This window comes from Acomys russatus, chromosome 6 (assembly GCF_903995435.1).
Source record: "Acomys russatus chromosome 6, mAcoRus1.1, whole genome shotgun sequence".
NCBI classification, from domain to species: domain Eukaryota; kingdom Metazoa; phylum Chordata; class Mammalia; order Rodentia; family Muridae; genus Acomys; species Acomys russatus.
This window is the reverse complement of record NC_067142.1, coordinates 74050307-74074661: the sequence shown is the minus strand read 5'-3', so window position 1 is coordinate 74074661 and position 24355 is coordinate 74050307. Positions and strand designations below refer to the sequence as shown.

Here is a 24355-nt window from a genome sequence, read left to right as displayed (position 1 = left end):
CTGTAGTAGGCCCTCTTGCGCATGCTCACAGGACCAGAGTGCTCGTCCCCGCCCCCTGGTGTACGCAAGCGCAGGACGCAGGCGCGCAGTCAGAAAACACGAGACTCTAGGCTGAGGACGCCGTGAGGGTCTGAGCTGTAGACCTGAGGAAGGATGGAGGCACTGAAGGTGGAAAAGTTCACGACCGCCGACCGGGGAAACGGGCTGCGCGCCGTGGCCCCGCTGCGTCCCGGGGAGCTGCTCTTCCGCTCCGACCCCTTGGCGTACACTGTGTGCAAGGGGAGTCGTGGCGTCGTCTGCGATCGCTGTCTCCTGGGGTAAGTTAGGGGGCCCGAGTCCTTTGCGCGTGGCTCTGCGGGTGGCATTGGGTCTCCCGGGCACGGCTCTGTGGGTGTGCCTGCAGCACCCCGGGCTGCAGTAGGAATTAGGAGAGGCAGGGCTGCAGATGACGGAGAAGCGATGGGCAGTAGGTAATTTTGCTGAGGAACAAAAACATCCGTACTCCGTGCAACAAGGTTTTTCAGTGGTTGTGGAAATCAGAAGTGGCTGAGGGGTGTGTGTGTGTGTGTGTGTTGGAAGGAGCAAGTGGTGTGTACGTCAGGTTCAGAACGGAGGCCCTACCTGACCAGGCTTGAGAGAGGAGGGAGCGAGAAGCCTGGTGTTTATGGTGCGCTTTGCTGGTCTGGATTTTGTGTGGCTTGTGCAGAGGAAGATGAGTGAGACGTCCATCCTTTAGGAGCCGATCAAATGAGAATCATACAGATGCAAATAGTATTGTCTAGCAGCGTAGGTTACGGAGTGTTCACGGTGTGCTTCCCCTTATAGTGGTTGCGGGGACAAATGTAACTCGCCATCTCTGCGTAGATGCAACAGTTTATTAGTGTTTTGGAAGTCTGGAAGCACAGTGTCAGTGTAAGGTACTTGACTGTTTATATAGAGATGTAACATACATGTGTATTCATAGGGTTTGTATTCTGTCAAAACACATCGGGTTCCCACCATGCACTGGGGAGAAGGACTCTGTTTACTTGATTTTGTACTTTTTGTGATTGGGGTGGTTAGAGGTGGGGAGTCATCTAGCTGGAATTCACCATCCATCCCACAATCTTCTTCTACCCCACCCTTCACCCCGCATCCTCCAGGACTAGGTTTCTTTGTGTAGCCCTGTCTGCCCTGGAACTTGCTCTGTAGACCAGGTTGGCCTCGAACTCAGAGATCCATCTGCCTCTGCCTCTGGAGTGCTGGGATTGAATAAAGTCTTGCTCCATCACCGCCCAGCTTCCACAATATTCTTGTTTTGGGTTTATAACTAAGGACTTTGGTTTGCATTTTAAAGTTAGCAAATACTTATAATCTTACCTGTACTTTTCTGAAGTAACGATGGCAGTGGCATGCACACTCGCACAGGGCTTGCTGAGGAGAGAGCAGCTTGAAGTTGTATAGTTAAAGCAACTCATTCCTTTTGACGTTTGGCCCCTAAAGTCATGCACCTCTTCTCACAGACTAATTAGAGAGAGCAGGACTCTTTCAGTCTTTCACTCTTTAATCCCAGCACTGGGGATGGGGTGGGAGGCAGGGCAAAGGCAGGTGGATGGATGGCTTTGAGTTTGAAGACAGCCTGGTCTACAAAGTGAGTCCAGGACAGTCAAGGCTACACAGAGAAACCCTGTCTCAAACAAACAAACAAACAAACAAAAAACCAAAAAACCAAAAAAAAAAAAAAAAAAAAAAAAAAAAAGGAAAAAAAATCTCTAGAAGACAAAACAGAACATACTTTTGAGTGTATTCGGAGTGTAGATGTACCAAACTCCATAGCAGAGCGCTTCCTGTGTGGGTGTGTCCTGTAACATTAAATGGTAAAGATGATGTAGGCCTCCTTGCAGATACAGTTTGACTGCTGTGTTGCTCCGTGGGTAGAACAGAAACATTTGACCATAAACAATGACAAATTGGTGATGGAATTATCAGAGATGGTCTTTTGAACCCAGGTCCTCTAGAAGGGCAGCCAGTGCTCTTAACCACTGAACCGTATCTCCAACCTGAGACCTTTTTTTTTTTTTAAATCTTAAGTTTATTGATTTTAGTATGAAATACTGGACTTTTACACACGTATCATTGTTCTCGGAGCTGATCTTGAGTCATAAGCGACAAGGAATCGCCCGTTTTCTAGAATAAATTGCACAAGCCTTTCTTTATGGTCGCAGTGCCTCCTGATTTACAGTATGACATCATTGCTTTTATCACTTTTCTCTTGAGAAGTGTGGTGATTCAAGGACAAAAGGAATTTCTTGAAAGGCTGTTGGGGAGTTCTTAGCACTGCTTTCGGGCTGGGAGAAATCTTGACCTGAAGATTGACAGGCATCGAGTCAGAATCGCCCTGCAGTGGTTGGCTGTAGTCTGGGCAGTGTCTTCAGTTGCACCGTGGTAAATGGATTCTGCAGCACAAGTCAGTAGCACCGGTGACAAGGGACCCTGTAGAGGAATATTCTGGCAAGAGATCACAGCCAAAGACTTTCTAGGTCTCTGTGATCCAGCAGGAATACAAACGTGCCTTTAATCCAGGAGACAGAGGCAAACAGATCTGAGTTCAAGGTCTGCTTGGTATAGAGCAAGTATCAGGGAAAGAAAAGCTTAGGTCCAGGCGTGGTGGTACATGTTTTTAATCCCAAACAAAGGTAAAGTTATTTTGTAGAAGGAAGCACCATGTTTGAAAGTGATGTCTAATTGGGTGGCAGAAAAGGTGAGGAATCAAAGAAGACTTGACAGAGTAGGATACGCCCAACTCTCACCAGAAGAGTGAGGAAATGGAAGCTACTTACTAAGAGGCAGTTTTACAGAGAGAGGAGGCAGTTTACCAGGACAGTAATAGAGAGATGGCTGCAGAGAGAGAACTCAGGTGAAGATGGAAGTTTAGAGCAGATTACTGAGTTAGTTTGAGCAGAACAGATTCCCAGCTGATAGAGAAGCCAGATTAAATAAATCAGCTGGGAGAGGAGTTAGAGCCAGAACAGCTGAGTTGAACCAGCCATCCCAGAGCTCAGAAAGAACAAGTAAAGGTGAGCTTATTAAGCAGTAAAGTCTCAGAGGCTAAAACATTCTAGGCCTAGGTTAGATTGTAGGGAGGCTAGAAGCTTCCAGGACTAGGCCTAGGGCAGCAGAAGGAAGCAGTAAGCCCCACAGACAACAATTGAGCCAGGAGAATAAAATTTACTTCTATAGGACCCTGATGCTGTTCTTTTGGAAACTAGTTATTGTTGGAGACTTGTTCTCTTTCTTGAATTAGCTGAGCTCAGGCCAAGACTTGTACCTCAACAAAAAAGTTGAGAAAATAATTGTTCTTCTTGGAGGTAGGAGGCAGCCTGCACTTCTCAGGGTTATAAATAAATGTCCTGAATTCAAACAGATGTATTCTTTGTGTTTTTAAATGATACTTGCTTATTTATTCTTTACATGAAACAGTTGATTTATGCCTGCTTTGGGTTGCCTCTATCTATCTATCTATCTATCTATCTATCTATCTACCTACCTATCTATATCTATATATAATTTCAGAATTCACTTGTGTTACAGCAGGCTCTTCAAGGGAACACATTCCTGTGGTTGTAGGGTTCTAAGCTGCCTGAGAATCACTGCAGCCTGCAAATCTAGTTAGGGAAATGCTGGTACATGCTCGATGAGGTTGGACGTCACTACTGAGTGTGCATCACTGCAGGGTAAGTATTCCTGTTCCTTTCCTTGTATGGGAAGTTTGTTTGTTTATTTTTCGAGACAGGGTTTCTCTGTGTGTAGCTTTGCCTGTCCTGGCCTTGCTTTATAGACCAGACTGGCCTTGAACTCACAGCGATCCGCCTGCCTCTGCCTCCCAAGTGCTGGGATTAAAGCTGTGCACCACCACTGCTGGCCTATTTATTTATTTTTATCCACTATCACTTGTAAAGTGAAAAGAAGCTGATGCGTTGTGGAGTTTTTGTGGCCCTAAAGCAGGGCACACATAGCTCTCATCTTGTTTTGTTTTTGTCTTTTTTTTTTTTTTTTTCTGAGACAGGGTTTCTCTATGTTATCTTGAATTTCCTGGACTTGCTTTGTAGACCAGGCTGGCCTCGAACTCACAGCAATCCACTTGCCTCTGCCTCTGAGTGCTGGGATTAAAGGTATGCGCCACCTTGCCCGGCTAGCTCTCATTTTGTAATATGAGTGTCTGGCAGGATTGCTTTGTAAACTTTTTTTTTTTTTTTTTTTTTGAGGGTGGGCGGGTGGTCAGGGTCTCTTTTTGTAGCACTGGCTGTCCTGGAAATCACTGTGAGGACCAGGCTGGCCTTGAGCTTACAGAGATGGACTGCCTTTGCTGGGGTTAAATGTATGTGTCACCATGCTCAACTTTTAAACTTTGTTTTTACCTTTATCTGTCTTTTCTTTTTCCTTTCCCTTTTTTTTTTTTTTTTTTTTTTTTTAAAGACAGGGTCTCACTATTTGCTATGGCTCTCTTGGAGCTCACTCTGTAGACCGGGCCTCAAACTCAGAGATCTGTCTGTCTCTGCCTCCCAACTGCTGGGATTAAAGGCCTGTGCTACTACACCCTGTTAACTTTTCTGCCTTTTATTATTTGAAAAATTTATTTGAATTATTATGCAATTACTTAATAGACTTGGTGCTTGCAAGGTAGGTGGCAGACGCCTGTAATCCCAGCACTTGGGGAGGCAGAGGCAGGCAGATCTCTGAGTTTGTGGCCAGCTTGGTCTATAAAGTGAGTCTAGGACAGCAATGGCCACACAGAGAAACCCTGTTTCGAAAAAACAAAAAAGCAGGGCTGGAGAGATGGCTCAGAGGTTAAGAGCACTGCCTGCTCTTTCAAAGGTCCTGAGTTCAATTCTCAGCAACCACATGGTGGCTCCCAACCATACATAATGAGATCTGGTGGCCTCTTTTCGCAAAACACTGTATGCATAATAAATAAATCTTAAAAAAAAAAAAAAGAAAGAAAATAAAAAACAAAAAGCCCCCAAAACCAAGAAAAAGAAAAAGAAAAAGAAAAAAAAAAACCCAAACAAACAGCCCCCAAAAAACCAACATGGACTTTGTAACATTTAAGGAGGAGAGGATAAAAATAGAACAAAGGAACAGATATTAATAATCACTTCATAAGTGTCCAGAAATGATTATAGTAAAGTTCTGTTTGCTTTCCTTTGCATTCGATTAGTGCTTTGATGAGTGCCTCTTTAAGTATTTATTTTTTCATATTTTGTTTATTTTTAGACAGGGTTTCCTATAGCCCAGGATGGGTTGCCATTAGCTACGTAGCTGAGAATGGATGGCCTGGGACTCCTGATCTTGCATCTGACGGCCAAGTGCTGGGATTATAGGCATGCATTAGTGTGTCTGACTTGGATGTTTTTAATGGAGAACCTTGCATGTGCTTCCTGGTGTCTCTTGTTCTTCTCCTTGAGGAATGGCTTCTGGGTTTTCATATTGCAAGTGGGAAACACAGTGAAGAGGCCGAGGATAGAGCTCTGAGGTGGAGCGCCTGCCTAGCAACGGGAAAAGGAAAAGATGAGACTGGGACTTGCAATCATTCACGTTGTGTTCCCGCCGTCGCACACGTTTCAATTTGCTGCTGATACAAGAGATTGATTGTGGCCGGGCGTGGTGGCGCACGCCTTTAATCCCAGCACTCGGGAGGCAGAGGCAGGCGGATCGCTGTGAGTTCAAGGCCAGCCTGGTCTACAAAGTGAGTCCAGGATGGCCAAGGCTACACAGAGAAACGCTGTCTCGAAAAACCAAAAACAAAAACAAAAAAAACCAAACAAACAAAAAAAAAGAGATTGATTGTGAAATGAGTTTTGTTTACTTTCGGCTTATTTTGACTAAACGCAGCATGTGAGATTTCACTTTGGGGTCCAGAGAAATGACTCGAGGCGAAGAGCACTTCCTGCTCTTCCAGAGGACCCCGGTTTGATCCCCAGCATCCATGGCATGCACCTCACAATCACTTGTAATTCCAGCTCCAAGAGATCTGATTTTCTCCTTTGCTCTCTGCAGGTATCTGTTGACACATGGCATATATACACATAGATACATATACATGAGAATTTAAAAATAAATCTTCAAATTGCTTCACTGCAGTCATCTCATTTCTATAGGTCTTCCTACCATGCCACTGTCTTGAGTCTAACCTTTCTTCTTCTGTTTTTTAAAATATATTTTATCAATTTATTCATATTACTTTTATTTTTATTTATTTATTTATTTATTTATTCCGTTTTTCAAGACAGGGTTTCTCTCTGTAACCTTGGCTGTCCTGGACTCACTTTGTAGACCAGGCTGGCCTCGAACTCACAGCTTTGCCTCCAGCGTGCTGGGATTAAAGGTGTGTGCCGGGATTAAAGGTGTGTGCCACCACGCCCTACTGAGTCTCCCCTTTCTACTCCAGCTTGCAAGGCACACAGTGGACAGTAATTGTTTATGTCGTGAAGGGATAGTATTTGGTGGTTCGTTTAGAAAGGACCACGTTGCCTGCAGCTTCCTTGTCAATACCGTCTGTGGACCTTGAACTCACAGCGATCCGCCTGCCTCTCTGCCTCCCAAGTGCTGGGATTAAAGGCGCGCGCCACCACGCCCGGCTGTAATCACCAGTTTTGTGAAGTCTGTTAGTGCTTGGGCACAAGCCAGTTACCAAAGTCTTACAGATTTCTCCTGTGGAAGGAGGCCTTGAAGATGGAAGAGGACGAGCAGAGTCACCTCACAGGCTAGACACTGTGGAGGTGTTCTGAAGTCAGGCTTGGGCCATTACCTGGGGGTCCGAGACCTGTAGTGGGATGAGTGGAGGGACTGAATACTAGGTGGTGGGAAAGGACACCGTGGACATGACTTCCAGGTTTCTCCATGGTGGCAGTTACAGTTCCTCTTATTTTGCAAGGAGGTTTGGGAAAGGACCTTGTGGCTGAGCGCTGAGCCCGAGAATGAGCCTGAAAACACTTGGTCCCTGTGAAGGCCACAGCAGAGGATGCTCTTAACCAGACAGGAAGAACTGTTCTGCAGACAGCGGTAAGCTGTTCTCCACTTTCAGACCGCTCAATGCTTTTTTGTAGGGCTCAAGAGCAGGACGTGGGATGGGGGTGGAGGATGGTGCCTGGAGATCAGTTCAGTACAGCCGTCTCCAATAGTAATTAACCAACCCTGGGCTCCCAAACGGTGAGCCGTCCAGGACCAGTCAGCTATCAGCTGCCAGGTTTTTATTTCTTAGCCTTGTCATGGCGACATCAGATTTTCTCTCATGTCATTGCCCACCCGTTTATTCCTTGCGCTCGGATTTGTTCTTTGTGGCTTTCACTGTCATTTGTGACAGTCGGAAATCCTCTGTCATCTGTGGAGTTCTTGTTTGCCTCTGATCTTCATGGGGTGGGAGTAGCCAGCTAATGCCTCTGGTGGTGACCGCTCTTCATGGATGCTGTTGTTTGAGGCGGCCCCTTCACAAGCCTGAAAGTTATTTTAAGAAGAGATTCAGTGGGAAGATTTAAAAAAAAAAAGCTGCTGAGGACAATGGCAGGTTTGTTTTTGAGATAAGGTCTATGCCCCAAACTGGCTTGGAACTCACCATGTAGCCAAGGATGACCTTGATCTTCTGGCCTCTGCCCCCCAAGCGTTGGTAATACAGGCCTATTCCATGATACCTGGCATACAAGGTTTGGTTTATATGGGTCTTATCTGTTGATACTTACAGCATAAAGAAATTGAAGCGGAAATATTTCAAAATAATTATTTAAACATGCTCATTTGAAATAAACGTCCCATTTATTTTTTGGTTTCTTTTTTTTCTCTTTTTAAATTGTATGTGCATTGATTGGTGTTCTGCTTCCATGTATATCTGTGTGAAGGTATCAGATCTCCTGAAACTAGAATTATAGACAGTAATTCTGCCATATGGATGCTGGGAGTTGAACTTGGGACCTTTGGGAGAACAGCCAGTACTCTTAACCACTGAGCCATTTCTAGCCTATGTATGTATGTATGTATGTATGTATGTATGTATGTATGTATGTGTTTGTTTCTTGAAGGAGGGTCTTATGTGGTCCAGGCTAGTTTCTGTCTCCTAAGTAGCCGAGGGTAGCCTTGAACTCTTGCTCCTCCTGCTCCCGTCTTCCAAGTTCTGGGGTAACAGGTGTATGCCACCGTGCTTAGATTACAAATGATGTTTTCTTATGGCTAGAGAGATGGTTCTGTTCTGAAGAGTCTTTGTTCCTTTGTAGAGGACCCAAATTGGGTGGCACTCTAGCTCCCGGCTATCCAGAGCTACTCTCTGCCTTCCTTGTTTATTTGCACACTTGTACACATCCACCCACACAGTCACAAACGCATCAGTAAAAAAAGAAGATGCCTTTATAAAAAAGAAATAGGAGGCGTGGTGGTACACACTTTTAATCCCAGCACTCAGAAGGCAGAGGTAGCTGGATCTCTGTGAGTTCGAGGCCAGCCTGGCCTACAAAGAGAGTTCAAACCAACCAAGGCTATGCAGAGAAACGCTGTCTGGGGGTGGGGGTGGGGAGAGAAAGAAATAAACATAAGCTATCTTTGTCTTTTGTTTTGTCTTTTTGAGACAGGGTGTGTTTAGGCCTAGATGTCCTGGAACTTGCTATGTAGATCAAGTTAGCTTCAAACACAGAGATGGGCGTGCCTTTTCTTCCTGAGTGCTAGGATTAATGGTGTGGGCTACTACACCTATCATACAAATTGTATTTTCTAAGCCATAAAAACTTTAGTGAGGGGTGGCTGGAGAAATGGCTTAGCGGTTAAGAGCACTGGCTGCTCTTTCAGAGGACCTGGGTTCAATTCCTACCACCCACATGGCAGCTCACACCTGTCTGCAGTTCTGCCTGCCTCTGCTTCCAGAGTGCTGGGGACCTTTTAGGTTTGTAATAATTTTTTATATTATGTATTTGTGATATGTATTATTCTGAGATCTTGGGAATTAACAGGAAAAGGAAAGGTTTTATCTTTAGTGATTTGTATGTGAGGTTGACAAAGGGTCAGTTGTGTGTCATCTCAGAGGAGGGAGCCCCAGACGAGCCCTCCATGGTCTTTGCGTCAGCTCCTGCCTCCAGGTTCCTCCTGCTTTGACTTCCTTAGGTGATGAGCTGTGATGTGCAAGTGTAAGCCGCACGAACTCTTCTCCAGCTTGCTTCTGGTCACGGTGTTTATCACGGAATGGAAACCCTGACTTAGACAGGTGTCACGGCTGGTAATGGTGTTAAATTGATCACTGTCTTCCCTATTCTCAACTTCTTCATGCTGCAGCTAGGAGTTTGTGGGGAAAGGTTTCTAGATCATTCAACTAGCCTGCTCATTAAAACGCCCTTAGATGATTGGCCATGGGGGCTAAAGAGATGGCTCAGCGGTTTAAGAGCACTGGGTGCTGTTGCAGAGGCTCCGAGTTCAATCCCCAGCAACCACATGGTGACTCACAACCATCTATAATGTGATCTGATGCCTTCCTCTGGCATGCAGGCGTACATGCAGATAGAGCACTCATATACATAAAATAAATAAATAAAAATAAATCTTAAAAAGAAAGAAAATTAGCCATGGGTTGTTCTTTGCTTGCTGAATCTCATCTGGTGGTTGGAAACTCACTCTTTCGACTAGGCTGGCCTCAGGGTTAGAGATCTGCTGTTGGGACTACAGGTGTGTGGCACCACCACCCAGCTCTTTGATACGTAGACTATGCTGGTCGTGAGTTTACAGAGATCTATATGCCTCCCGAAGTCTGGGATTAAAGGTGTGGCGCCATGGCCAGTTTTTGTCTTTTTGATTGTATTCCTGCATTTCCACTCTGTGAGGAAGAGAGACTTCAATTAGGCTCTGGAGTGAAGGGCTCATTGCTTTAATTTTACATGTGTTCCTATTTTGTTCCAGCCTCCATGCGTGCATGTGCGCGCACACACACACACAGACACACACACCACATAGAGTCTCTACCTGCTCGACACTTGATATAAGGGGAACATAGGAGATTTAAAAGGTGATTATTATTAAGTAGAAATAGGGAATAGAGGGTATAAAATCATATAAATGATTTTGTAGGATGGCTGTCTGTGTCATTTTATGTAGACAGTAAAAACAAAACCCAACACACTTGTTACTATATGCTGAAAATGTGGTGAAACATAACAGGGTAAATCCAAGAAGGAAATCTAGTTGTGGGCTCAGTAAAAGGGAAGTAGTGTTAGGCTATAGCATTGAGTATGTGTCACCCCAGGTAACGCTGAAATAAAAAGGCTGAGGGTTGGGGAGGTGGCTGGGTGGGGCCACTGAGTCTCCTGATGGCCTAGATCAGTCCCTGTAATTTACAAAAGAAGCACAGAACTGACTGCTCTAAGTTTTCCTCTGACACTCACACATGTACACACACACACACACACACACACACACACACATGTACACACACACACACACACACACACACACACACACACACACACACACACACACACACACACACCTCCCTGCCCCTCTCAACAAAAAACCATAGGGCCTGGCGTGATAGCTCAATTGGTTAAGTACTTGTATGGCAAGAATGAACCTGAAAGGCCGGGCGTGGTGGCGCACACCTTTAATCCCAACACTTGGGAAGCAGAGGCAGGCGGATCGCTGTGAGTTTGAGGCCAGCCTGGTCTACAAAGTGAGTCCAGGATAGCCAAGGCTACACAGAGAAACCCTGTCTGGAAAAACAAAAACAAACAAACAAACAAACAAAGAATGAACCTGAGTTTATCCTAACCCAGAACCCATGTTAAAAAAGAAAACACCACATATGGTCACTGGTAATCTTAGTGCTGGGGATGCAGAGATAGGACCCTGTGCTGGTGCTCTGGCCAGCTAGCTTAGCCTGCTTGGTGAGCTCTAGGCCAGTGAGAGGTGGACAGGTCCTGAAGAATGAGACCTGAAGAGTTGTCCTTTGACTTATAGACACACACACTCACACACACACACATACACAGCACACACAAACAAACACAAACACACCACACACACACATGTGCACAAACACTAATGAAATAAACCATAAAGTAACTTTGTAACCACTGATAAATCTATAAATGGATCTGTCTATAAGAGGCTCAGAGTAGGGAGTTAATGGCTCAGCCTAGAGGACCTGGGTTCAGTTTCCAGCATGCACATCGTGGCTTACAACTATCTGTAACTCCAGTTCCAGGGGTCACATGTCACTTTTGATCTGTGGGCACTAGGTACACATGTGGTGCACAGACATACATGAAGTACACGTAGTCAAAATAAATGAAGCTTGAGAGAAGGAGCTAGTGAGAGACCCCTCACAGGCTCAGAACATCATGGACCTCAAAGCTGTCAGTGGAGGCAGCGGCAGTGATGCAGCCCTGTCTCCCTGACAAAATGGAACTGTAGTCAGTTTGCAGGGATTCTTGATCACTGTGGAAGCAATTTTCAGGACGTGTCAGAATGAAGGAAAGTTGGAATGTACTGAGAAGCAGTTTAAACAGCTTGCTCTGTCTGTCGGTCTGTCTGTCTGTCTATGTAGTAATATACATATATACATACATACATATGTGTCACACAGTCAGAGGACAGCTTGTGGGTGTCAGTTTTCTTCTTCTACTGTGACTGGAGATCAAATTCAGATTGCTAACTTGGCGGCAAATGCCTTTGCATGCGTAGCCATTTCACTGACAGTAGGTGTGAGTGGAGAGGCAGGCGAGGGAGGGCAGGAAAGGAGAGGGGCACGGAGGGAAAGGACAGTGTGCTCCCAAGTGCGGTTGTGGGCTTCTCAAGAGTCTCACTTGCCTGTTTCCCTTAGTTTTACTGTCTGAATAATTGTCAAGCCTTGACTTTTTTTTTTTTTTTTTTTGCTAATCTGGTGCACTGTAAGTGCCTTAAGTATAATTTAAAAATTTAAAAGCATGTGTATGTGTGTCCTCATATGTGTATACATGTGTAGGTCATACATAGGTCACTTCCTTTGAGACAGGGTCTCTATTGACCACCTAGCCTGACCTGGCGGGCCCCCCAGCCCCAGGGAGCCTCATAGCTTTGTCTCCCCAGTACTGGGATTACAAGTGTGTGCCACCAAAGTATTTTTTGGACCCTGCTGCTTAAAGCCACCTATCAGTATACCCATTTCCTCCAGTGCTCCCTTCCTCTTCTGTCTGTAATCTGACACTCGGAGATTCATTTCCATATGGGTCGCCCAAGGTTTTGTTGATGTAAGTTAAGTTAACTAAATCTTGCAAACATCCTCCCACCCGTGTGTGTGTGTGTGTGTGTGTGTGTGTGTGTGTGTGTGTGTCTGTGTGTGTAATGGAGTCAGAACTTGTGCATGCAAGAAAGAGCTCTGCTGTGGAGCCTCACCCAGTGTACGTTAGGCTCTTCCTCATGGCTCACAAGGTCTATCTTTGATGCTTTCTGAGGAGCATGGGCAGGTGTAGACACAGAAGCACTGGGAGGGAGGGCAACAGCCGGAGGAGGACTACGGATCACCTGCCCAGCGGAGGCTCTTTCGGGTTTTATAGGTGAAGGAAAAACCAATCTTTTCAGAGAGCACTCACTGAGGGATTTAAGGGTGCAGGGTGCAGGGTGCAGGGTGCAAGGATGTATGGCCATCTCCCCAAATGATCGCAGTCCCATTACAATCTGTTCTCTGTCTCTATATATGAGTTAGCTGGAAATTTGTTGTGCTTTTATTCAGTTATTGATGCTGTGGATGATGGTTCATGGGTCAGCAGCTTCACTCTCAGCAGGGAGCTTGCCGGCCACGTGCCATTTTAGGCTCTAACATATGCTCAATTTACTGTATGTGATGTCAAGATGGCTGTGTAACTTGTTTGCACATTAAACTAAAGTGAGTTGACTTTTGTTCCTTTAAAGTTCTTAGAAACCTGGCTATTTGATAACTACTTACCATGAGATCTGAATTTTACATGTAACATTCATATCCTTTATTTATATCTTTAGGGCCTGTTGCCATCTTAGTTATAATAGAGGCAGAGCTCCCTCTGGTGGACAATAAGAGGAACAGCACACAAACACTTTCCAGAAAAGCAACGTAAGTTTTCAGCTATTAAAATGTGGCTCACACCTGTATTCCCAGAACTTGAGGTGCTGATGCAGAAATATTGATGCAAGTATGTGGGCAGCTTCCACCATTCTCCCCTAAAAACAAAACAAAACAAAACAAACACAAAGGGAGAACTCCCAAGTTATTAACTGGGTCTACCTTTGGTAGAATAGTTGGTTAGCATGCAGGGTCCCTGGATTCAGTCCCCAGCATCATGCACACACAAGAAAATTCCTTCATTTAAAACAAACAACCAACACCCTGCCCCCCGCAAACAAAACCACCCAAACACCTCACCAGAAGGAAACAGCAGCCCCGTTTTCAGAATTGAGGTCACAACAAATAGTTGATAGTCATATTTGAACTTGGTATGATCTGGGGAAATAATTTTGTTTACAGTTTTCTCTCTACAGTGGGATTTATTGCTGTGAAAGGTTGGTTTTGTGTGTGTGTTTTCCCCCTTCTTTTTACCATGTGTATTTAGGGGATTGCAAATGCCTTTCTTTATCCATTGAGCCATCCAACCATTCCCTGGTTTTGTTTTGTTTTGTTTTTTGTTTTTTTTTTTTTTTTTTTTGAGATAGGGTTTCTCTGTGTAGCCTTGGCTGTCCTGAACTCACTTGTAGACCAGGCTGGCCTTGAACCCACAGTGATCCGCCTGCCTCTGCCTTGATGAATGCTGGGATTACAGGAGTGCACCACCACGCCCAGCTGGATTTTGTTTTTTGAGATAGGGTTTTACTATCTAGGCGTTTTATGTCTTTAATTGATTTTTATTTTGTTTTTTTCTTTAAAAGTTTTTAAAAAAATTACATTTATTTATCATTTATTTAATTGTGTGACTTAATTAGTTTTCTCACTGTGACCAAGGCAACTTCTAGAAGGAAGGGTTTATTTGGGGCTTAGGTCCATCACCATCATGATAGGAGGGAAAATGGCTCTGTGCTGGAGCTCACGCCCTGATGCACAAACAAGAAGCAGAGAGCGCCCTGGAAATGGAACCTAAAGTGCCAGCACACCACTCTGTCTCCAGAACTGTGCTTGCTGTCACTGTGGCTGCCTCGTTCCCCTCTTCAAGCAAAACACAGCAGCTTTGTTTAGGTATCCTTCAAGTGTTCTACCATCCACTCACTTAAAGTGAGATAAAGTAAAGATAAGTCTTACGTCTTAACCCTTTAAACATTTTTAACTAACAAGGTAAAGATGTACTTATTTTGTATGTGTGTTTTGCCTGCACATGTATCACATGTATGCCTGGTGCCCAGGGAGGTCAGAAGATGGCGGGGGGAGAGGACGTCAGATCCCCCGAAAATGGAGTTACAGATGTTTGTGGAATCCCTCTGTGACTCAAACTGAGTCCTTTGCAAGAGCAACAAAGGCTCTTAACCGCTGAGCCATCTCTCCAGCCCAATATTTTGCCCATTTTTAAGTATACAGTTCACTGTCACTAAACTGCATTTAAACTACTAGACAGCCTGCCTACAGATTGACTTAGTTGGCAGAGTGCTTTCCTAGCGCAGGGATCCCTGGGGTCAGTCTTTAGCACTTCAGCTAGCTGCGCTTGGAGGCACACACCTGTAATTCTAGCACCCAGGGGGTGGAGGCAGGAGAATCAGAAGTTCAAGTTACCTTCCGTTACACAGTGAGGTGTGCCTCGGACACACAGAGACACTGTCTTAAAATGTAGGCAACCTCCACTGCAACCAACTAGAAAATTCTCAGCATCTTCAAAAGAGTCTTGCATGTTTAGATTTTCTCCTAACCCCACTGAAGAAAAGGTTAGGATTGAACCCTTGATCTGAGACTCTCCACCACCTGATGATTTATCTGCCTTAGGATTTCAGAGCCACCTAGAAATCACTTCCTGTTCAAAGGCACACCTTACAGTGCTGCTCCACAAGGTGGCAGTGTGGGAACAGCAGCAGGAGAAATACTGTGGAATGAATCCGGCCCCAGAAACAGGCTGCCCAGCTACCCTCTGAATAGCATCGCTGGTGTTCTGGCATCCTCTGAGGACCGGAGATGGTGGGTCTCCTACGTGGGGATTTTGCTAGTATAGAACACCTTTACCACTTGCTTGAGTTTCCCACTATGTCAACCAGTGCGGAAGTCCCTGCCTGTGACAGGCGTGGTACACAACTGCCATCCCAGCATTTGGGAGGCAGAGGCAGGAGGATCACCAGTTTTAGGCAAGTTCAGAGTACATAGTTAGATAAAACTTTGTCTCAAAAGAGTCCTGGTTTCTGTAACTTGTTAAAGATAGCAATTATTTTATCTTAAATATTTTACTTTAAAAATTGTGTGTGTGTGCGTGCGCGCACACCCTCAGGGTTCTGTGTGTGAGCATTCTGACAGGGGTATGGGGAAGTTCACATCTGAGCAATGTGAACACTTTCCAAGACACAAGAACAATTCAACATGCTGCCATCAGAGCCGGTTTTTGGTTTGGTTTTAGCTTTTGGGTTTTTGAAACGGGGTTTTTGTAGCCTCGGCTGTTTTGGAATTGCTTTGTAGACTAGGCTAGCCTCGAACTCACAGAGATCCTCTTGCCTCTGCCTCCTGAGTGCTGGGATTAAAGGCATGTGCCCAGCTAGCAAGAGCTCTTTCTAGAGCTGTTTCTCAGTTTATTATCTACAGAGCCACCCTATGGCAGTATGGCAGTCTATTCTGTAAAGTCCTAACATGGCCTTAAACATCCCTTTTGTCATTGACCAGGAAACACAGATCGTCGTCCTGGGCTCAACTGCATTTCCCTCGCGTGTTTGGTTTTTGTCAGTTCAGTCAGTGCCTTTGAACCAGTCCACCTTCTTGCTTGGGCTGGGCAACTTGACTGCATTGACCTTTGTTTCTTCATATATGAAGAAAAAATTTTTTCAAGACAAGGTTTCTCTATGTAGCCCTGGTCATCTTTGTAGACCAGGCTGGCCTTGAACTCACAGAGATCCTCCTGCCTCTGCCTCCTGAGTGTTGGGAGTACTGCTTTTTCCTCCTTTACTGTCATAGCACTGTATATATATATTTTTTTTTTTAAACATTTATTTATTCATTATGTATACAGTGTTCTGCCAGCATGTACACCTGCAGGCCAGAAGAAGGCATCAGGGCACATCATAGATGGTTGTGAGCCACCATGTGGTTGCTGGGAATTGAACTCAGGACCTCTGAAGGAGCAGTCAGTGCCCTTAACCTCTGAGCTATCTCTCCAGCCCAGCACTATATATTTTATCTTGCTTTTATTGTACATTGTATATATACTTATTTAAAAGGGTTTGTCTGTATCTATCTATCTATCTATCTATCTATCTATCTATCCCGGTTTCTTGAGACAGGGTTTCTCTGTGTAGCCTTGGCTGCCCTGGAACTTACTCTGTAGACCAGGCTGGCCTCAAACTCAGAGATCCGCCTGCCTCTGTCTCCTGAGTGCTGGGGCTAAAGGTGTGCGCCACCATTGTCTGGCAAGGTTTTAGTTTTTAAGCTTTACTTATTTTATTTTATGTGTATGAATGTTTTGTCTGTGAAAGCTAGAAGAGGGCATCGGGTCACCTAGAGTTAGAGAACGCTGTGAGCCTCTGTGTGGGAGCTGGGAACCGAGCCCAGGTCCTGATGCTGGGGAGCACAGCAAATACTACTGAACCTAGTCCCATGCTCTATTTTAATTAACTATTTGCAAACTGAAGTTATTAAATTATATTCTGTCTCCTGGCAGCTCTGGAGACGGGGGCTGTGGCTTGTGCCACTAATAATATTTATCTGTTCCCTTTGTATTTAAAATTAAAATATAATTTCCCCCTTTCAATCTCTCCCATGTCCCTCTCCTTGCTCCCTTTCAAACTCATAACTCATTTTTCTTTGTACGTTAGGTAAGTATACACATGCATACATATAAATACAATTCGCTCAGCTTGTGTAGAGTGACTTGAATGTGTGTGATTTCAGGGCTGACTAGTTGGGTAAGTAGTTAGGGTACTCATCCTTGAGGAATACTTTATCTCCATTCTTGGCATTGCTTATGAGCTAACTGTGGGGCCCTGTGAGAGTCCCCCCTTCCACATTAGACTGGCTGTTGGTGGTTTTGTTCAGGTCTTTCTTGGGCAGCCATGTTGTTGAGGTGCCATGGGCACGGCCTCTCTCTCATTTCTCTTGCTGTCGTTCTAGGCTGCTTATCCCCCTTCTAATGCACCCGAATAATTTTTTTGGTATATATCTTTTTCTTTGTTTTTTTTTTTTAGACAGTATTGTTTTTAAAATTACATGTATTATCTGTAGACCCAGCTACCCATCAATTAAGACACAGACACTTGTTATATTTTAAAACAGCCTTCGTTAACCTGGGGGCAGGGCAGATCTCAATCCTCTAAACTACTTTCCATAGTGGGGCCTCAGGCCTGGGATCCCTGCCTCAGTCCCATGCCATCTGCTTCTAATAACTTCTATCAAGCTACCTCCCATCCATAATCCCAAATACTTGCTCATGTTCTTCATCTGGGCTGGATTCTCCATCCATGCCGTCGGCCGTGTGCTTCTCCTCCAGCTAACCCATGGCGGCCTTCCTCTCTTCCCTTCAGGTCTCCTTCTCTTTCTCTCCTGGTGGAGGTCTTTTCTTCTTCTTCCCAGAATTCCTCTCTCTCCTAGCCCCACCTATCTCCTGCCCTGCCCAGATGGGATGGCTTTTTATTAATCAAAAGGTGGGTCAGACAGCAAGCAATAATTAGCATCAAAATACATCAGATTATCCCAACAAGACAGACTCTCTCTCTATAGTTTTTATCTGTCCTGGAACTCTCTCTATAGACCAGACTGGGCTTGAACTCATAAAGACCCACCTGCCTCTGGCTCCCGAGTGGTAGGAATTAAAGGCAGGCGCCACCACTACTGGTTTTTGATATATATTCTTGTTAATTGTTATCTTGGAGACTCTCTGCCTTCCATTTAGGTCCAGGGGCTAGTGTTGGATTTTACTACATTCATTTCTCCCTTCCCTCCTTCCCTCCCCTCTCCCCATCTTCCTTTTCTCTGTCTGTCTGTGTGTCTGTCTGTCTGTCTGATTGTTTATTTGGTGCTGATGACACCCAGGCCCTGTGTTTGCTAGCTAAGCACCCTGCCTGTCACAGAGTTCCCCTCCTAACCTCATTCTTTCTTCATCTGTTGTAATTCAGAGAACTGCTTGGATTACTGATGAGAGTGAGTATGCTGTCGGGTTGCTAGTTTGTGGGGGACAGATGACTGGGTTTTGTTTGTTTGAGACAGGGTCTTGCTACATAGATACAACAGTGACTCTCAACCCATGGGTTGTGACCCCTGTGGGGTCGAAGACCCTTTGCACAAGGGTCACCTAAGACCATCGGAAAGCACAGATACATTAGCTTTGCTACTGTTATGACGTAGCAACAAAATAATTTTATGGTGTGGGGGTCACCACAATGTGAGGACTGTATTAAAGGGTCACGGCATTAGGGAGGTTGAGAACCAGTGAGATAACATGAGCTGGCCTAGAGCTATGCAGTTTGGGCCAGCCTTGACTGTGGTTGCCTCTGACCTCTGTGAGCACCAGGGTGACACGTGCGCGGTCACCCTTTCTTCAGGTGACATAACTTCTTTGGGTGGTAGTGCCGCAGATGGAGTGCACCCTAAGCATGTGCTCAACCACCAGGCTGCACCCCAACCTAGAGGCGCCCCAGCCTTCTCAGGCAACGTGTGTTCATCTGTGTGTCTGCGTGGCAGCGGCAACATCTTACGTTTGAGTAGTTCTGCTTGCCAGATGAGTGACCTTGGGCTGGCCAGTGTTCATCCTCGTTCACAAAAAACGACATAAGCTCTACCTGTGCAGTAGAATTGTAGTGAGGATCAAACTATGTGCCATGTCAGGCTGTCCAGTTAGTTCAAGAGTGAGAACTACGTGCTTTTGGTTCCCCTTTGATGGAAAAGTTCTCAAGTTACCATAGTTACCGCTCAGCATCAGTCACAGTGTATATAAGGTTATGAATCTGAAATTCTCCACTGTTTTTCAGACAGTTTTCCTGGTAGGCCAGGTTGACCTGAAGTCATGATCCTTCTGCCTTAGCAGAGTGTCCTCACATTCAGCTTCTCCCAGGGATTGAGTTTGTGTCCTTAAACTTAGTGGCAAATGCCTTTATCTGTTGAGCCAGCTTGCTGGCCCCACATCATCCATTCTTGAGGGCTAGTTTGTAGAGACCTGTGTGTTGAGGTGCATTATGCTTAGTTCTGGTGAATGCTTTGGTCACACCATCTATTGTATGAACCTGATAAGTGGTGAAATGGAATTGACAGTCATGAAAATAGCTTTGTTATAGGATGCTGTCCAGCACCGAGCACAAAGCCTAAGCTATTGTATGTATTGACAGGCAATGGTGACAGTCAGGGTGGGTGTCAGGCGAATGGAACACTCGCTGTGTGTCTGACAGGATGCCAAGGGCTTTCTTCTTTCCTTTTCTTTCTTTTCTCTTTCTTTCTTTCTTTCTTTCTTTCTTTCTTTCTTTCTTTCTTTCTTTCTTTCTTTCTTTCTTTCTTTTCTTTCTTTCTTTCTTTCTTTCTTTCTTTCTTTCTTTCTTTCTTTTGAGACAGGGTTTCTCTGTGTAACATCCCTAGCTGTCCTGGACTCACTTTGTAGACCAGGCTGGCCTTGAACTCAGAGATCTGCCTGCCTCTGCCTCCCGAGTGCTGGGATTAAAGGTGTGCGCCATTATTGCTCGGCTTTTGCCAAGGGCTTTCAATTGTGTTATCTTATTTAATCATCCAGAATTTTCTGAAAAAATTTTTTGGTATAAGTCATATTTTATAGATTAGGAAACTAAAGACTTGGGTGGGGTGGGGTGGGGAGGAGTGTTACTTTTCCCAAATTAAATAGCAGATTGTTACTGAGTTCAGAGTCCACAGTCTTTCTGTTTCTGTCGGTGTAAATTTGTCTTATGTTAATAGTAATTATGCATTTGGTGGCAGTACAACATTAATATTAAAACAGTAACTGTTCTAGGTATTGGAAAAATGCACAGATAAGATTTAATTTATAAATCCCTCCCAGGTAGGGTGTGGCTACTCATGTTATATTCAGGTTACACTTCTGTGTTTTCTCCAATGTTGTAATACGTTTCTCCTGACTGACATCTGTTAAAATTATGAATAAGTAATGATGCATTTGAAAATGAGCATCGTTATCTGAAACTAGGAGAATTACCTGGGTTGCATTGAGGTTACTTTCCTTTCATTAAAATGGCTTCAAACAGCGAAGGGACCAGGACCAGAGCGAAAGAGGAAAGAGAGAGCGATCCCAATTACCACGTTTACCAGAAATTGTTATTTCAGCTGATTGTTTCCCCTGTGCTGTGTCATCTTAATTGTGCCATGGTCTGTAAGAAAGCTCGAGAGACACATTGTATCAGAGAATACAGTCAGGCCACCACACATCTCCCTGCCCCCTTAAAAAAGCCTTCAGCCATTAGAGTGGCAAGGCGATTGTGTGTTTGTGTGTTTATGTGTGCATGTGTATTTTTGTGAGTGTGTTTGTGTGCATGCTTGTGTATCTGTGCTTTTTATGTGGATGCTGGGACTCTAAACTTAGGGCTTCAGGTGTGTCCAATAAGTACTTTACCCACATACACATCTCCCCAGGCTCTTTTTAAAAAGTATATTTTATTAATTTATTCATATTACATCTCAATTGTTATCCCATCCCATGTATCCTCCCATTCCTCCCTCCCATTTTCCCCTTACTCCCCTCCCCTTCTCCCCAGACTCTTTACTGGTTTTCTTAATGGCCAACTCTTAATGGCCCATTTCATCTGTATATTAGACAAGATCTCATATAGATGGTTCAGGCTGGCCTTGATTTGGCTGCGTAGGCAAGTCTTGCCCTACACTCCTGATCCTCTTGCCTCTACCTCATGAGAACTGGGATTCTAGGCAAGAGCTATCACGCCTGGATTTGTCGCCCGTTTCCATGTGGCTTGTTGTATGTAGAGTGTTCTTTAATGCTTTGCTTGAATCAATGTGACTATTTCATGAGCTAACCAGATCCTGAGCAATTACCTCAGTTTGTACCTTAATGTTCACATACATCGGTAGAGATGTACAGATCACCAGAGGAAAGTCCTCCTCTGATCACATTAACCTTGGTAGCTTAAAAACAAAACAAAACAAAAACAAACAAACCAAAAAAAAAAAAAAAAAAAAAAACCAAAAACCAAACCCCAAAAACAGATTCGCCTGGGTACAATGGAAAGTTAGTTCTGTTATTCTGCAGAGTAAACCCTTCCTAAATCTGCAGGACTTTGTGGTCCAGGGAGTAACAGAAAGCCACTATTTGTGGCTTAGTGCTTGGCCCATCCATTCCTGCACCTCAGCGTTTTCCCCTCTATCTCCCACTGGTGATTTCCAAGGTCTTATTTGACGTCTGCTCTGCTGCTGAGGAGTACGTGGCTTTCCTTTCTTGGGCCCACTTCTTGTTTCCCACTGCAGTTTAAGTCATTGTGCTCACAAAGCCCTGGGACAACTTGGTTCAGTTTGTGTGGTGTGTGTGTCTGTGTGCATCGGCCAGGAGTCAGCCTCACCAGTCCCTTCCTCAGGGGCCACTCACCTTGGCTGTATAGACCGGGCTGACCTTGAACTCACAAAGATTCTGTTAGAAAAGGTGTGTGCCAGTGCACCCAGCTCCCAACCCCCACAGCCTGCCTGTGTTACTTGGGTGCTGGGGATTGAACTCAGGCCCTCATGTTTGCAGGGCAAGAACTTTCCCCATTCTACTGCCTCTATAGCCCCTTGTGGGCTGGGCACTCTGAGCTAAAAATCTCCGTAGTAAGATTGAGTAACTGTTTGTGTTAGACTGTTTTCCGTTGCCATAATGAAAACATGAGGCTGGTTTTTATGTCAGCTTGACCCAGGATAGAGTCATCTGAAGGGAGGAAACTCCCGATTGAGAAAATGGATCCATAGGATCTGGCTTCAGGCAAGCCTGTAGGGCATTTTCTTAATTAGTGATTGGTGGGGGAGGGCCCAGCCCATTGTGGGTGGTGCCACTTCTGGCCAGGTGGCCCTGGGTTCTGTAAGAAAGCAGGCTGAGCAAGCCATGAGGATACGTGAGTAAGCAGCACCCCTCCAAAGCCTAGTTCCTGCCTCCAGGTTCCTGCCCTGCTTGAGTTCCTGTCCCGACTCCCTCAGTGATGGACTATGATACGGAAGTGTAAGCTAAGCAATCCCTTTGCTCCTCAACTTGCTTTTGGTCATGGTGTTTCATCATAGCAATAGTAACTCTTAAGACAATGAGGCTGGCTACTTATAGATAAAAGAGGTTTTATTTAGCTTATAGTTTTGAAGGTTGAAGTTCCAAGGGTGGCCTCCTTCATTGATTTGTTCTATATGGTGAGGCCTTTGAGAGGGGAGGGGTGCCAAGGCTTTTGAGTGAGTGAGTGAGTGAGTGAGTGCGTGCATCTGTGTGCTCACATGTGTACAACATGCTTGTAGAGGTCAAGGGTCAACCTTGAGTATCATTTTTCAGGTGCAGACCACCCTGCTTTTCCCCCCCCTCGAGACAGGGTTTCTCTGTGTAGCTTTGGTTGTCCTAGACTCACTTTGTAGACCAGGCTGGCCTCGAACTCACAGAGATTCCCCTGCCTATGCCTCCCTGAGTGCTGGCATTAAAGCACCCTGCTTTTTGGATACAAATTCTCTCATTTGCCCGGAACTCACCCAGTAGGCTGTGCTGGATGGCAGGTGAGTCCCAGGGATCTGTGTGTCTCTCTCCTTCAAGTGCCCCGATCACAAGAGCACATCACTTTTCCAGGTCTTTTTCATGTGGGTTCTGGGGACTGAACTCAGGACCTCAGCATTGTATAGTGAGCTCCTTACTGCTTGATCTTACCTTATACTTGGCTTTTAAACATTTAAATACAGTAAAAAAAAAATGTCAGCTGTTGAAGCTGATGGATGACTACATGAAAGAGCAGTGTACTTTGCTTATTTTTGTGTGTGTGTGTGTGTGTGTGTGTGTGTGTGTGTGTTGCTGGGATTGAACCTAGTTCTTTCATGTCCTAGGCAAGCATTTTACCATTGAACTATACCACCAGGTGTTTTGATTATGTGTCCCACCTGCCTCTGTGACTGTGTACGCATGCGTGCGGATAGGAATGCTGGTGCAGAGGCTGGACGACGGTGTTGCGCATCCTCCTCCTCGGAGGCGAGGTCTCTCCCTGAACCCGGGGCTCACATGTTCTCAGCTAGGCTAGCAAGCTCCAGGAATCCTCCTGCCTTCCCCCCCTCCTCAAAGCTGGCTTATAGGTATGCACAGGACGCCTGGCTTGTTGTGTGGATGCTGCGATGCACACTCCAGTGCTCAGCTCAACAAAAGAGCACGGGTCAAACAGTCTCCTGAAGTCAATGCTGTTTGTCCCCATTGGACACGAGGTGAGTAAAGCTTAGAGAGGTTGCTGTGTCAGGACCGCATAGCCAGGAAGGAAGAAGGAAGGCTTGAACCAGGCTTTCCTTCCCTGGACCTCAGGCTCTGAAGCATGCTGAAGTTCTGTCTGCAGGGGAGAGCAGGTGCACGTGCGAGTTTCTCTCCCTCTGACACGGTTAGAGTGTTAGTAGTATTTATCTACTTAGCTTTAGAGAAAGCCTGATGTATCTCAGCCTCAAACTTGCCATGGAGTGGAGGGTGACCTTGAACTCCATATCCTCCTGAGTACCGGGAATCTAGCGTTAGCATTTATTTATTTCAGAGCTAAGAATTACTAACTCCAGGAATGGCCACGACTCATTTAGAGGAGGACAAGTGGCTAGAATTATCTAACACCTTGTTGTAACACTAACCAAGTTGTGAGCAACGTGGAAAGTGGTCTCACTGTATAGCCCAGGCTGGCCAGGAAACGTCAGTCTACATGCCTCAGCTTCCTGATGCTGAGATTACAGGCATTTATTGTTGTAGCTGGTTGGAGAGTGTGGCACATCTTTAGATGAAATTGCACCACTTTCTACACTGAACTAAACATCAAGCCTGGGGTGGCTTAAATTTTTATGCTTGCTGTAGTTTCACCTCAGCCAACCTCATCCAGTTGATGTGCATGTGGGGGCATGTGCTTGTGGACATGTGGAGTTTTTTTTTTTTTTGAGACTGTGTGTGTGTGTGTGTGTGTGTGTGTGTGTGTGTGTGTGTGTGTAGCTTTGTAGCCTTGGCTGTCCTGGAACACCATCTGTAGACCAGGCTGGTCTTGAATTCACAGAGATCCCCTACCTCTGCCTCCCAAGTGCTGGTACTAAAGGTGTGCA

The 24355-nt window shown here is 45.2% G+C and overlaps 1 protein-coding gene across 1 annotated transcript in view; it reads left to right on the top strand.

Moving 5' to 3' along the window:
• Positions 1–65: 65 nt before the first annotated feature.
• Positions 66–24355, top strand: part of Smyd3 (SET and MYND domain containing 3) — a 549174-nt gene continuing 524884 nt past the window's right edge. The window contains exon 1 of the mRNA XM_051147983.1: positions 66–317. Coding sequence (XP_051003940.1) covers positions 154–317 — 164 coding nt within the window. The 5' untranslated portion in view covers positions 66–153. The remainder of the gene's footprint in view (positions 318–24355) is intronic.